This window comes from Antrostomus carolinensis, unplaced genomic scaffold (genome assembly GCF_000700745.2).
Source record: "Antrostomus carolinensis isolate BGI_N321 unplaced genomic scaffold, ASM70074v2 scaffold2791, whole genome shotgun sequence".
NCBI lineage: Eukaryota > Metazoa > Chordata > Aves > Caprimulgiformes > Caprimulgidae > Antrostomus > Antrostomus carolinensis.
In genome coordinates, this window is record NW_010296116.1 from 1 (window position 1) to 15,714 (window position 15,714).

Below are 15,714 nucleotides of genomic sequence, written 5' to 3' on the forward strand. Positions count from 1 at the left end.
GAAGCCAAGTATTTGCAGACGTGTCCTGGGTTGATCTTGCTGTTATGTGGTTGGTTTGATGAACTGCAGGTCTCCCTGACTTAGTCCCGGATCCCTATTACATCCAGGCGTCCACGTATGTCCAGAGGATGTCCATGTATAACTTGAGATGTGCTGCCGAGGAGAACTGCCTGGCCAGGTAGGCATCGCCCTGGCTTTTGCCTGTTCGCTCTGCGTTCTTGTGCTTCTGCACCCACCACAGAGTACCTGAGGACACGGTGGAGAGTGGAGAAAAGCCAGGCTGGAAACACAGCCCAGTTTGTGACCTTCCTCTGAGCCTGTGTCAGATGGTGGAGTGTGCACGTAAGAAAACAATACCACCATATTAGAGGGACAAACTACAGATGCTTTGAGGAACATACATTTTGTGAAAAGTTATATTGTACATTTCCATTATCAAGCGCATTTGAACATAGCTGAATTTTGCAAAATGGAGGCACCTAAAAACTCACTTGAATCTGGTGATTATCATCTCCCTCTTCTTATCTGACCAGATCATATTCTACTCCATTTAAAAAAAACCCACTCCTATTCTTAACCAGCACAAGTTACTATTAAAATTGTAACGTGCTAATTGTTTCTGGGCCTATGCCCTGCAATGTCTCTTAAGACTAAAATCTCCCTGAAAACTGTTTCAGAGTCTTTCAAAGGGTTCCAGTATCAGCTTCGCTATGAAGTTAGGTCCTATCCAGTTGGCAAAGAGGGATTTTTCCTGTTTTGTTTGGAAATAAATCAGCATGGCTGTTTTTAACCGTTTTAACTTGTTTGATACCTTATCATGCAAACCAGATTTATTTATTTACCAGCATCATTAGTAGATGTCAGACTGTTTCTAGGGTCATGCTCTTTCTTCACTTGCTGGAAAAAGAAAACATCAGTATTTTTTATGCTAACTGTACAGTGAAGACCATTTGAAATGTTCTTGCTGGCTATCAATTGATTAAAATATTCCAGTATTTAAAAGACTGTAGATAACAGCTATGTGAAACAGGAAAATGTAGCCTGAGACATATATTTATTATTTTTTTTTACAACAGAAACAAACATCTATTGTGTCATCTTATATACACAGTGAGTTATTTTGGTTAATAGCAACTAATGAAATTGTATTTTTGGTACTAGAGTAATTTTACAGCTAAGTGATGATCCGGTTTAGAGATGGAGGCAGAGAGTTAGTGGTCAAATTCCTGTTTATATTATTAGAAGCAGATCCGAATCTTATTCAGGTCTTTGGTGTGACACCAGGCACTTCTGAGCATACCATGTGAAATTCTTGTATGTCTTCATGAGCTTTAAGGGGGCTGAAAACATCTGTGCTATCAGTTACATCTGAGACAATATAAAGTGTTTTTTAAAATGTTTTTTTGCATATACTTACACCTCTTTTTTGCATTATTACAGTTCAGCTTATCGAGCAGATGTTAGAGACTATGACAATCGGGTGCTCCTGAGATTCCCCCAAAGAGTGAAAAATCAAGGCACATCAGATTTTCTGCCCAGCAGACCCCGTTATTCATGGGAGTGGCACAGCTGTCACCAGTGAGTGAAGTGCTCAGTATGGTACCTTCTAATTATCTTTTTCACTAATAGATTTTCAATTATAAGGTGACATTTTCTGAAACTGCAGTGAAGCAGGGGGGAAGCCATGGGGAAACGTTAGCCTTTTACTGTGTGATTAATTTTATGGTAGTGGTAATTACTCTTTTGAAACCAAAAGGATATGAAGCTTAAGTATAAAACTCTTACAAGTATAAATTCATTATAAATACAGGTCTCAAATCAGTTTTGACAGTGGCACCTTCTCCCTTTAAGTATATTTTACACAGGTTATAGTCCAGTTACATTTAAGTGGACATATACCAGTAAATAAAAGCCCAAATCGTGTTAAAATATCTGGAAACCCTAAAATGTACATTTTTTAGCATGTTCCCTATAATGCATCCTTGTAAACATTGACCAGTACTTCTTGACCTGAATTTCATGGTCTGGTTCTTGACAAGGAATTGTCTGGTCAGTGTGGAAAGGAGAAGACACTGAGCTGACTGATTCCATTATCAATATCCTTATCACATCATGATACTTTCACATAGCAGTATTGCTCTAGAAATAGCAAAATTTCTGGAAACATGGCAAGGCAAATGTAGTAGAACCTGCTGGGAGCAGGTAACACTGCAAACTTGAACCTTTTCAGAAAATTCACGTGCAACGGTTTGCAGGCTTGTTCCAATTTTCACTATTTCGTAGCAGGACCAATTGTACAATACTAGAAAACTTACCTTACTTCAATCTGACTTGAAGTACAATTCTGCTGTTACTTGCACATAAGTGATAACTTAATATTCTATTAAAAAAAAAATCTGTATTGTGGGCTTGATCTGGTGTCAATGGAATATTTTTCTCTAGCTTCAGAGGCTTTAAGCTTTGAATGAAAAATCAGTATCATTAGAACAAATTCTTTCAAAAAAAGACTTATATTACTAGTCTCTAAATCTTGTAAGGATGAAGAAGCTAAAACTACATCAAACCAACAAAAAAAAAGCCTCCATAAATACTTAACTCCCACTGCTGAAAAGAAACATAACCACCACCAACAAAAAAAAACCCCAACCCTTCTGCTTACAAAGATGGTAAATGGATGAAATGGATAGAGAGCAATTGAAATCTTCCATTTGTAGAAAAGCAGTTTCTTACTCTGCCGTGATAGCCCAGCTATCCAGATGTAAAGTGTCTCTGATGTTGATTCAGTTCTTGGACAGAAAATATATTGCCTAAAAAAAAATGCATTTCTTGTTATCATTTCCATGACAGTGAAACAAGCTCATTTGGAAATTAACTATAATTGCCAATTAGTTTGGCTAGCCATCAGACTTCAGTGTTAGTCATCATCATCTGTTTTAGTGTTCTTGACATGCGAGCTTGTAAGACTTGTGTGCTCCTCTTTGTTTTAACAATGTATTTAAATTGTTTAGTTATACCTTTTTCATATACCTCTTGAGCTCAAAGCATTCAAAAGTAACAGCAGCCAAATGCTACTCAGAGAAAGTGTAGGTAGATAGTACCAGTTTCCCACATGTTTGGAAAAAGTGAAATTAGAAGAATAAAAGCTGTTCAAGTCCACAATAAGAGCTAGAGCTCACTTTGTGTGAGAGCAAGAAAAATGCATCACTGTGCCCAGATCAAAAGCATACACACTTTTGAAACAGAGACTACATTAAGTATAGACTACACAACTTGTTGACATGGGACAAGATCTGCATTGCCAGTACACAGAAGCTGATATCTTTATGCAGATTTTGTTTTCACTAATGTCATGAATGTGTTAACACTGATTGAGGGCCATGGAAGCGTGAAAGTAAATTGTTGGGTTTTTGCTAGCAAGTAGCAAACTTCCCTGGAATTTGTAGTATGTCAGGTAGGCATTCCTAGTGAAACCCTGGCTAAAGGCAGTTATAAGATGTACAAGTCAACTCTGAACCACTTAATACTTGCTATTTTTATTGGAAAAGAGATGAAACAGGAAATTTTTTAAAAACATTGCTGCTATGGAGTCTTGCCCTTAAGAAATTAAAATCTATTATTTATTTATAGAAGATGGGATTTTTATAGTAATTGAAAAATAAAATAATGGAAATAAAATTTAATTGAATGACAGTAATAGGAAAGTATACTAACACACAAATTCTGTGTAATAAATAAAATTTGTCTAGATCTAACAGAAGGTAGATAGGAATATGTTAAAATGTTATTGATGAGATCTGATCCATCTGTAATAACGTATCTATGACTTAACAGACATTATCACAGCATGGATGAATTCAGCCACTATGACTTGTTGGATGCAAGCTCACACAGAAAAGTTGCTGAAGGACACAAAGCAAGTTTCTGTCTTGAAGATACCTCCTGTGATTACGGATATTACAGACGGTACGCATGTACAGCGCATACACAGGTAAGAGTTGGTTTGGAGACAACTAAGTTTCTTTTCCCCCTCTAATTTCTCTTTGAGGATTTTTTCTACCAATCATCTGATGCCCTAAATTATCTGATGCCCTAACTAGGTCTGAAACTCTTCGTCATAGAGGCCAGGAAAGCAACTTGGAGACTTATAATTTACCCAGGTGCTGCTAAATGTGGATGTCTCATTAAAATGCAGGGACACTCATTAGCCTAGCATCACGGGTAGCTGAACTATATTAAAACACATCATAAGTTCTTGTGGTTATAGCTCTGGTCAAGTGAGCTAACAGGAACTTATACCTATAGCTACCAGCTGGCCGTCCAACACAGAAAACTTACAGTATAGTTTTATGCATGTATAGAAGGCTGTTAAAGAGCATGGCAGCCACGTGAACATTATGATGGGTCATATACAGATGGAAAGCAAGGTGTTAGGGATTATTAAAGGAATAGATAAAAATTGGAATGAACCATTATGATATTACACAAATCCATGATAGACTCCTGGCTTGAATATTGCATGGAGTTGTAGTCACCACCTATCAAAACTGCTATAGAAAAGCTTAAAAAAACCAAACCAACCAACCCCAGGAGAACAAGGATGATCAGCAGTGTAGTATGGCTACCACACTAAGAGATTTCGGAGACTATTCAATTTGGAAAGCAAGAAATAATACCAAATCTTGATTGGCCCTGGATGGAAAGAGGAAATCATTTATATTAATGGTTTCTCCCAGTAGAGAATTTAAGGACTGTCAGACAACAGCTTTAAAACAGAGAGGAGTGCTGTTTTGACACATTCAAGTATTAAATTCTTTGGCATAAGATGTTGTGGAGACAAAAAATATCTACATGGGTTAAAAAAAATCACACAAAGTAACGGAGGTTATTAAACGCAAAAATCTGATGGTACCCCCTGTGTTAAATACAGTTAAATGCCTGGTGGAAGGAATTTGCCTGGGTAAAGGACATTGCACATATTCTTATGTTCTTTTCTCCTTGAGCATTTGCTGCTGACCTCTGTCAGAGACATGACACTGAGCTTGATGGATCTGTGGTTTAACTCAGTGTGGCCATACTTATATGTAAACTTGTATCCCTTATTCTGCAGTTTTCAGTCTAGGGGACAGTTATTTTATCACAGAGAAATGAGAGCTATGCTTCACTGGCTGACGTGTCCGCATTTGAATTTTAAATATAATGAATGATCTGCAATACATAAAGGCTTTGAAGAGGTTTTCTAAATATCTTTTCTCCTATAGACTATGACATCTAACTAAGCAACATACATATTTTACAGCTGGAGTATTTGTGTCACTAGAATCATGTCTGTGTCAGCATTTCCACTGGAAGCCCATATTTCAGGGGTTTGTAATTGGACTGTAAAATTTTCCTCCAGCCTCAGACTTGGCATGTACATGCAAGAGTCTGAGCTGATCACCAGCTGGGTCAAGAGGGAATTCCTAAAGCAACTGGGTTTTGTGTGCTCTTTGTGTCACCAGAACAGATAAGCTTTGCCTAGAGGAGTCTGTATTGGCCATGGTTAAAGACATCAGATTTGAACCACGGATACATTCACATATGGAGATTTTTACTAATGTTCCTAACAGCAAAGAAGTTTTCAGAACAGATTAATCCGGAAGAAAGGCTACATTTTCAGTTCTTTCAGATTGTTGTGTCACTATTTGCCTGAAGAGATGCTATTTCCATGCAAAACTCAATGTGAAAATGGCCCTAGACTCTACTATTCAAAGATGGCACTTAGTCACAGTACATGTATAGCAAAAAGTTGCATCGCTGTGCCCAGTGTAGATGTACTATATACGTACTCCCGTAGAGACAGGTTCCAACACAGTGATCAAGTTTGTACTCAAGGACCTCAGGAGCTATTTACTTGAGTTTTATAGATATTTAGGTCCAGTCTTTGTTCAGTTTTGATTTTATCCCCATCTTTTGTAAAGGACAGTGAGTATTAGCATCAGCAATATTTATATAAAAGGAGTACTGTAACAAGTGATAATAAAATGTAGATAAAATACAGATCTCAGAGATGAACAACTATCAATAGTATGGTGTTTCTTATGCAGTAGTAATACAATGCTGTCTATGAAAGTGATATATTTACGTGTTCTAGTGTAGATATTCAAATAAAATGCCAAGAAAAACTAAGCCTCATTTTCTGAGGTAATTTTCTTAGCGAATTGTGATGGTTAAGTAAGCTTCAGTCTGAGTGTCCCTAGTATCTAGAATGTTACTACTCCTAATGTTTTTTTGACATCCATCTTAATTTTTAAGGGACTGAGCCCTGGCTGCTATGACACTTACAACGCTGATATAGATTGCCAGTGGATTGATATTACAGATGTAAAACCTGGAAATTACATTCTGAAGGTAAGGGTATTGGGAGTGGGGAGGTTTGGGTTTGTTTTTGTTTTGTTTTTTTTTTTTTAAAGAAGCAAATCCTATGCCTATGTCCCTTTGAATGTAAGTTGTCAGCTCAAACCTGGAAGTAGACAACAGTGTGCTTTCTCCCCTTAAGGTGAGTGTAAACCCCAGCTATTTGGTGCCTGAATCCGATTACTCCAACAACATAGTACGTTGTGATATACGCTATACAGGCCACCATGCGTATGCCTCTGGCTGTACAATTTCACCGTAAGTATATTCCTTTATCTTTGCAACTGTTTTATATTCATAGTACTACAGTTGACAAATAGATTTATAAAGCTTGGAGATTTACTTTATATTGAAAAAACAGCTCCTGCCATTAATTCTAATGTTATCAATTTCATCAGTATGTTGTTTCTTGGGTTTCAGGATCTAGTGTGTGAATTCACAATTCAGATAGTATTTTTCAAAGGTCTTTTTTGGCAGGAGTGATGGGAACAGTTGCTTTGCTGTTGATAACTGCATAGCTTTCAAATCCTGACTTCTGGTAATTAAAACTATTTCCGTAAGGCTAGCACTGATTCTTAAAAATTACTTAGGCTTGAAAAACAATCATAAGTAAGAATTTTGCTCTTGCAGTTGTGCCATCAGGATATAAAGCACTTGCTGCTACTGTCTGGGCTGCTAGATAACTACCTCTGGCTCATGCCTTCTTTGTATTTGCACTAAAACCTTTCTGTGCTCATTCAATAACCATTTATAGCATCCATGCAGAACTACTGAGCAGTTACAGAGCTCTTCAAACATTCTGCAAAATCCCACACATGTATGCTACTTCGCTGCTGCTGCTGCCACAGCAGCCATCCTTCCTAGAAGTTCTTTCAGACACACTCCCTTTACAATTTAGTTCTTTAAAAGTTTAATCATTGCCACAATTACGCCCTTTTTTTCCGCTCAAAAAAGGCGAATTTAATTGAAGTTCTCATGGTATATCTACTGTAGCATAGTGTCCGTGAAACACACACATAAAAAGCAATCAGTCTTCTGTAACACAGAGGTGAGCAGTTCTCAGGATAATGTATTAGTTGCTCATACATAATATTTCTCAAATGGTTTCATTTGGATTGTGTAAGGAGTGAGTATTAGCATTGTACAGAGGTTCATGTGAGATAAATTCCAGAGCAGTAAATGAAAAGTAAAATAAATGACCAGTATAGTCTGCTATAGCAACATAGTGAAGCAAACATATTGAACTAATGTGACTGTTGCTTCATTTGCCTTTATAATATTAATTCCTTACTTTGTATTAGGAAACCAGTAGTTAAATAAGGCTAAAATGAGAAACATTTTTTCGCACCAGTGTGGATTTATAATCATACTTCGGTCATAAATGTGAAAAGTTAAATGGCTTCTGCAGAATCTTCTACGTATTCTTGCTGTGTGGTGCTCAGACTTGAAGGAAACAGAGGAAAAAGAACAACAGGTGTCCTGCAGGTCATGAGTGATTATTTTTGGCAGACCTGTGGCAGGAGCTTTTAAAGCATGTCTCTGTAACAGGACAGACTAATTGGTATTTCTAGGAACACTGTTTCTGCTCACATTCACATGGAAGGGAAATTTATGCTTCATGCCTTTAACTTTTAGTCTCCCCATCTTACCCCTGTAAATGTTATCCAGTAGATATATTCCTGCAGGGTGAGGAGACAAAATTTCTATTACTGTTTGTTGACCTGCACCCTCAAGCTGACAAAAGGTTATTTAGCAGATGATACTCTTTTTGTGTATGCTTGGTCACCTGCATAACACTGTTTCCTTTCTTTTGACAGATACTGAGAAAGATGCAAGAAAATGGATGAGACGGTGCCAAATGTTTTGAACTGAAGTATCTTTATATAAACTTCAATAGGATGTAAACACTATAGAACTACAGAACATACACACATACACCCACATTCCTTATGTGATTTTGAAGCACTTCAGCTGCTTCTCAAGCAAATCTGTAACTGGATTTTAAGCATTTAAATTGGCATTACTTTTATTACTATTGAAATGTGTGGAACTGGTGATTCATGCACAGATAGTTAAATTTTGAAAATCTAACTCATTCATAAAAACACTACCATTGCTTAACTCCTGAAAATTTGGAGTTTAGGTGATAATAGACTTTAGTGGGAATATTACTGGTGAATGAGTTGAACATATTTTAAAAGGTAGCAAAAATTTACGTAAAATCAATTAAATAAAATGCAATAGAAAGTACTAATGTCAGCTATCTCAGAAAATACCAGAGTGAAAACCAGCTTAAGAGTAATGCTACAGTACCATTAAAATAAAACTTGCTAGGATACATTGATATGAATGAGAAAAGGTATGTTCAGTTTTCAAGGAATATTAACATATACATACATATATATATATATATATCAGTTATACCCCTGCAAGAAAAGTTATGTTTACATTTTTAATACATTAGAAGTTTTTCCATTTTCTTAAGTAAAGAAAAGATGGGGTTTTGAAATAAACCTTTCATCTGTGGAAATGAATTAAAGAATTTATCCACCTTTCTATGTTCAAGAAATTTTTCAAGGTGGGGCTTTTAAAAGACTTCTGCAAACTTAATGTGGATAAAAATGAATACCTGTCAAGAAAAGGACTCTTGGAGATGATGAAGGGTCCCTGATGTAGTAATCTGTGAAAAACATGCAACTTGAACAGGTTAACCATCAGAATAATACAGGCAATTAACTCAGGTGGCACCAAAACCAGAAGTAGGTCAGAATCTCTAACAAAGTATTTTTATCGTGAAAAAGCCTGCTTCCCCCTTAAGTACTGTATTTGACTTTTAAAATGTATATCTCAGTATTCAAACAATGAAGTTGAAAATATACTATATAGAGGGAGAACAAAAACCAATGTATTTAGCATCCTAATTCAGGCTGTTCAGGAACCAAATACAACATTGTTTAGGGGAAAAACTTCCAGCCCAAACTAAAGTTTTTTCTGAACTGCTTAACTGGTGCTGGGTACACCACCACTCCTCCCATCCCCAAATTATTTTGCTTTTGCAGTGCACCCTGCTGTAAGCTACAGTAGCTGTGATTTTGTTTTTAAACTGTGAAATAACATATCACAAGGGGATCTGGCGTTTTTTTTTTTCAGAAGATTTTGGATCATGTAAAATGAAGGATCTACTTTTGAAACAAACAGACCTAGAAATATTGATTGGTATTTGTTAAGTTTAATCAGCAGTTCAGAACACCTAGTGAAACATGAAAAGCTCAATATCTTCTAAAAAAAAAAATTTAAAAATATACATGCCATTCAGTTTAGTTAAAAATGAAAAATCAAGAGGAACATGGAGAGGTTTTATTATCACTATTGAGAATACTTCAGGCAGTATTTTGAAGTATTTTATGCCATAGAACCCTATGGATTTAATTTGGAAGTTTTATGAATTATCCTTGAAGGATCAACTTGTTCTTTACTACATATATTTAAGCTTATTTCATAATTATAAAGTATTTCCATCTTAATCATAACTTGGTTACAAATTTGCACAACTACTATGTGTACTTTAATAGAATCCAAGAACCAGGAACCCAGTGTTTACTACCCAACATTGGGAGTGGGTGCAGAACAAATAACATTCATACCTGCAGGTCCCTTTTTGTTTGCTGCGATCCATTTTAGCAATTGGTAACCAGCATGGGCAACAAATAAACAGAAGCAAAATCTGGAAACTAGGTTTATTAGAAAGCCATTTATTACATGTATCTGCAAAAATTAGGGCCTACTTAAAGTCTAGGCTTCTGAAATCTCAGCCCAAAGCTTTTAAGATTAAAAGGTGTTAAGGGATGCAAATGCATTCACCTTTCTATAGACTTAGGTCAAAATTGGGGTAAAAGTCCTGATAGCAGCTTGGGCAATGGACACAAAAGCTACTGTAATGGAAGCTAGGCTGTGGGCACGGGCTGCTTCCTACTAAGAGGTTGTGTGCTCGTACCTCATTGTGCCTGATGCTGAATGTGGGATGAGAGAGTGTGAACTGGACACAGAGCAGCCACAGAAATTGAGTTTATCCCTCGGCTTACGAGGCAGTAACCTGCTCACTTGTCTATACCCAAATTACTTGCAGAACTCCACTGAAGTCAGCAAGAAGCCAGAGGACCTTGAGCATCTGTGTAGGTGGAGCAAGTTGTAATACTGGACTGAGTCCTTTCAGTGGGAATGGCCTGGTTCAGAAAGGTGTTGAACGCCATAACTTTGAATATTGGGGATATTGTAGCTACAAAAATGTAGCTTTTTTTTCCGTAGCAAAATATTGTATTTGTTTTGACATGTGTGTTAAGCAACATGACAGTGATGTACAATAGCACAAAAATTGCCTAAGATAACGTGAACAGTCTATTTAGAAAAACAAGGGATTTTAGGATTAAAAAAAATGAAGGAATGTGACTTTGACTTCCCCTGTTTAACTATAGTAAATCACAATGCGGTAGAAGTAGACGAGTTTATTATATAGCATGTGTAGAAGTAGTTCTAAATAGGGGAGTGCTAACCAGTATTTTCAGTATCTCGACTCTGCAGTTTTGACCCAGACAACTTACTTTTTTCATACTGGAATATATTTATGGGATTACGTGCATTTTTGTTGAAAAACATTTATAAAACCTCTTTTGCTAAAAGCTTATATACAGCAAATTATATTTTGGAATCCTTTTTACCAGACATTGGACATATTCTTATAATCTTTGAAAGGCAGCTTGCCATTGGTCTCAGTGGGAGCAAAATCAGATTTAAATTTTGTGAAAATTCTAGTACAAATTTTGTGTCTTGCAGTCTCAAATTTCCTTTGAAAAACCAAATCGTAAAAATATGTGAGAAGGAGTTACCTCCCACATTTCAGATCTTTAGATAAAAATTGCACATAAGGAACATACTGTGTGTCAGGCTCATTACAGGAAGGTTGTTATATATTTTTTTTAATCCTGAAATACATTTGATATTTGCATATTTCTAGATAAAAGTGTAACAAAAATGACAGATTGGTCACCAGTGGAACCAACATATTGTGTAGATGATGTTTTTGTTAGAAAAAGTCTACTTGTTTTCTCTCTGCTCCAAAGTTTACTGTGCAGTGTCGAATGAGTGCAAACACCAAAGGTACCTTCCTATAACCATTCATGCAGTTTGCAGTATACTCATTCAAAACCAGCAGGGTGAATTTCATAAACGAGACACTGAAAGGTGGTTTATCCTGTGTCTCACATTTATGCCGAAGAGGCATTTTCATTTTCTCCAACTCCTAAAAGGTGCTGAAAGATCTTAACTTGAATTAAAACCAAAGAGTATGTTATTGGGAGGTTTTTATTATGCAAATAATTGCTACAGATACAGTGAAATGCCACTTGTTTTTGCAACTTTTTTGGAAGTTTTTCATTATTTCCTTCACTTCTCTTTCCAGAGTCTTAATTTCAATAACTTTGCATCTTTATCTGAAGAGCTCTAATTTATAATATTCAGGCACTAGCTTTGTATTCTTCATTGCACTTTCATATTCTTGTGTTACATGCCCATATTATGGTTGCAAGTTTATGTGAAAATGACTTGAATAAAATGTTTCAAGCGTTCTACTTGTTGAAGTATTATACTTAATGCATAGGCTAGATTCATCAATGAGAAAGCTTCAGTTAAAACTGATATATCTATATGAAAATGGGGAAGACTCTGTCACACTGATGTGGTCTCATTACAAGTTAGACACAAGAAAGAAAAAGTTCCAAGGCATGATAAATTACCTCTCACACTACACAAAGGCTTATCACATGAAAGCATAACAGGATGAGATATGGTTCAACTGGATACAAGATTTCCTTACCATACTGGGTGTCTCTGTAGGAACAGGAACTTAGAAACCACTTTCAGAATTTCTGCTCCAACAACTTTACTTTCATGGAAAGAACATTTGAGCAGTCCATGGTAGAAGGTCTACGTCCTCTAGAAAATTGACTAACACATTTAATACTCAGTCACTCCAAAAACATTTTACCTTTTGTTATTTACATTTTCTGTGTAGAAGCTAGTGTCCTGCTGCCTCTTCCATCTGTATGCTAAACTGATGAAAAAGGCTGAATTGTGAAGCATCTCTTGTCCCCTCACTGAGGGATTAATACAGAAGAGCATGGTTAAAAACTTTGGAATGTTCACTATAGTAAGAGGTTGTCAAACACTTAATTATCAACTAATGGCACTCTTGGCTTTGAGTAACTGGAGACAAAAAAGATGTAATATCTTTTAAAGTTCATAAAATAAATGTAGACATTTCAGATATAATGTTGTGATGAAGTTTCTACAGTTTATTTAACAAAATTATTCCTATACTACTACATATCAGGACTAAGAGCTTCAAACAGAATTCTTGCAACTGCTATCCCTACAACACAGACGTCAGAGTGGATCAGAACCCATGCAAATACAAAAATGCAGTAAAAAATGCATATCATTATTGCAGAAAGTAAATTCAAATTTATTGAAAACAAAGCATCTCCTAGTTTCCCAGTATCTTCTACTCACTATACTACTATCTCATTTTCGCATTAGATCACCTGCCTAGTATAGCAAAATGAACTATCACCAGTCTACAATTAGAAAGCAGCCCAACATTTTTGGTTAAGAAAGTACTGCTGTAACTGAGTATTAATTCAAGCCCTACTTCTCCTCATCTAATTGGCCCATAAGAACTGATGAGAGAAATATTTATGCCTGTTTGGAAATCTAACTGCAATAGGACCTGTCCTCCTTTAAAAAAAAAAAATCACATTTACTGTCTTAGAAGATACTGAAAAATCTGAGATTGTTTTGTCACTAAGTCTGAAGTGAAAAAAATGTGCACCTTAGGCAGTCTAGTAGTGTCTGGATTTGCTCTTTCTCCCTTGGGCTGCAAGGTTTGTGATCCTGTGTTGAAAAACAGACTTGTCCATTCCTATAGAGAACAGCACGTGAATCACCACAATTGATAAAGTATACATGCTCAGGTGAAATCATAACTCCCAGTGCAGTTGAGCCACTTCTGTCCATCCCATTTCTGAGGTCTGAGAAATTGCGCATATACTCATCAATTTTCAAAAAGCCAGTTTGGACTAGATGATCTTTCAAGGTCCCTTCCAATCCCCAACATTCTGTGTTTCTGCGATCTGACAGTATGTACCCTGACTGAGACCATTTTTTCTGTGGTATGGTACAGAACTGGAAAGTATGGTTCTCAAGGTTTTTAAAATCTAATAATCATAGAATGAAATAACTTTCCATATTACAGTAAAAATAAATAGGTAGTACTTTGTGAGAAGTCTCTGTCTAAACACTCTTACAGATATAAGTTATGTTAAAACTGTGTATATACGGAAAATGTTGTGTTATAATGAGGAGAAAATGTTCTCAACTTTATCAACAACCTCCAGGCAAGTTCATTGGGTTTATCAGTTCACAAAAATTGCCCAGTTGCATATAAAAAATATTACCACGTCTCAACCATCAGTACTCATGTGTATAGTGCATTAAGGCTGTGATCCAGGTGACTCACTAAGCACCCGCTAAAAGTACTAGTAACCCGTTAAAACATGAAGCAATGCCAATAACCTAATCTCTCTTCTCGCATTCATGTTCAGTGTATGCTATCTTTTTTCTTTTCTTTGAAATAAGAACTCAGAAGTGTTTCTGAAGACAAAAAAAAAGATGTTTTGATAAGTCAGGCTTCCTTCAGGAAGAATTCTATGGCCACAAATTACAGCTGTTAAGAATGGAGCAAGAAACTTGTTCAAATGCCAAGATAAACCAATGGTCCTAGATCTCTAAGCACATGCAAAAAAGCACTTTAGAACATAAGTTCCTTAAAGAGTTTTTTTTTTTAACTATTTACAATCTTTAATTTTTTGGTCTTCAATGCAAATCAATTCTTAGAATAGGGTGCTCATCTGCTAAAAGAAAGATAAGCTGTCCATGAAAAACTGTGTTATAGCTGATGACATCTACCACAATAAATTTTTCTTGCTTTTCATTGGAATCAGAGAAGTCACATATCAAACATGTTTGGCATAACATTTGACTAGTATTTATTGAAAGCATTAAGGATTAGCATTTTCATCTAGAAAAAAGAGTTTGTATGCAGCAGGTAAATGCATGGCTTTTTCTACAGAAAATGATGCTTCTCTAGAAAACCTCAGTACATGTTTACATGTTTTATTTAGATGCTTCTGGTTTTTTGATATGGTACAGTAAAAAACTCCCCAAAACAACAACAAACACTGCAAAATGGAAGGCTGTTTGAATTTCAAATTCCTTTGAATGGCAATGCCATTAAGGAAGGTAATACCATATATACTGGCATTTGTTTAGGATGCAGAGAAGAAAGCCTAACTGAGCGGGGCAAAGACATGCCTAGATATTAATATAAAACAGACCAACCAGAACATCTAGCCTTCAAGAGCTTAAAGACAGGATGGGAGGAGAACGGGCAGAAATTGCTGGGCTATAAAGATATGAAGTCTGCAGGAGAGAGTGAGAGAGGTGGCCATACCAGGAACAGAGTAGCACTACATTAAAAAACCTAAACTTGTTCCTGCCATTTGACTCTAGTGTCATCCCAAGTGGAATACACTGAGGTAGTACACAGTGACTACATGTTTTAGACACTTCGAATATCTCCCCTGTGGAGTCGCTAAGGGTTAGGGAGTCATTTGATTGATATACAAAATCACAAGGAGTAGATGAGGTAGGAAGCGATCCTAAAGGTATTTTCCAACCAAAATGATTCTATGAAGAGACCTCTGGATATCATTCAGTTCAAACACACTGTCCAAGCAGGGTCACCTCACCTCAAGACTGTTACCAAGGAATGTGTCCAGTCGGGTTTTGAGTATCTCCAAGGATGGAGGCTCCACAATCTTTCTGGGCACCTGTGCCAGTTTTCTGTCACTCTCATAGTGAAAAAAGTTCTTCTTTAAGCAGAATTTCTTGTATTTCAATTTGTGCCCATTGCCTCTTGTCCTACCACTCGGTTTCACTGAGGAGTCTGTCTCTATCTTCTTTCTGCTCCCCTGCCCCTCCCCATATTTATACACATTGTCAAGATTCTCCCCAAGCCTTCTCTTCTGAACAGTCCCAGCTCTCTCAGTTTCTACTCATATGTCATATACTTCAAGCACTTTTCTGGACTCATTCCAGTCTGTCCTTGTCCCTCATGTACTGGGGAGTCCAGAACTGGACACAGCACTTCAGATGTGGCCTCATCAGTGCTCAGTACAGGGCAAGGATCACCTCCCTCATCCCGCTGGC

At 36.6% G+C, this 15,714-nt stretch overlaps 1 protein-coding gene across 1 annotated transcript; it reads left to right on the forward strand.

Moving 5' to 3' along the window:
- Window positions 1-74: 74 nt before the first annotated feature.
- Window positions 75-6,655, forward strand: LOX (lysyl oxidase). Its single transcript, XM_010178150.1, has 5 exons — window positions 75-178; window positions 1,441-1,578; window positions 3,832-3,988; window positions 6,292-6,387; window positions 6,536-6,655. Exons 1-5 carry the CDS (start codon window positions 129-131, stop codon window positions 6,653-6,655), a joined length of 561 nt encoding a protein of 186 aa, XP_010176452.1. The 5' UTR covers window positions 75-128.
- Window positions 6,656-15,714: the final 9,059 nt, after the last annotated feature.

Coding starts and splice junctions, on each gene's coding strand:
- LOX (XM_010178150.1), top strand. CDS start 129: ATGTCCATGTATAACTTGAGATGTGCTGCCGAGGAGAACTGCCTGGCC. Junction 1,579..3,831: donor GAGTGGCACAGCTGTCACCA/GTGAGTGAAGTG, acceptor ATGACTTAACAG/ACATTATCACAGCATGGATG. Junction 6,388..6,535: donor CTGGAAATTACATTCTGAAG/GTAAGGGTATTG, acceptor TCTCCCCTTAAG/GTGAGTGTAAACCCCAGCTA.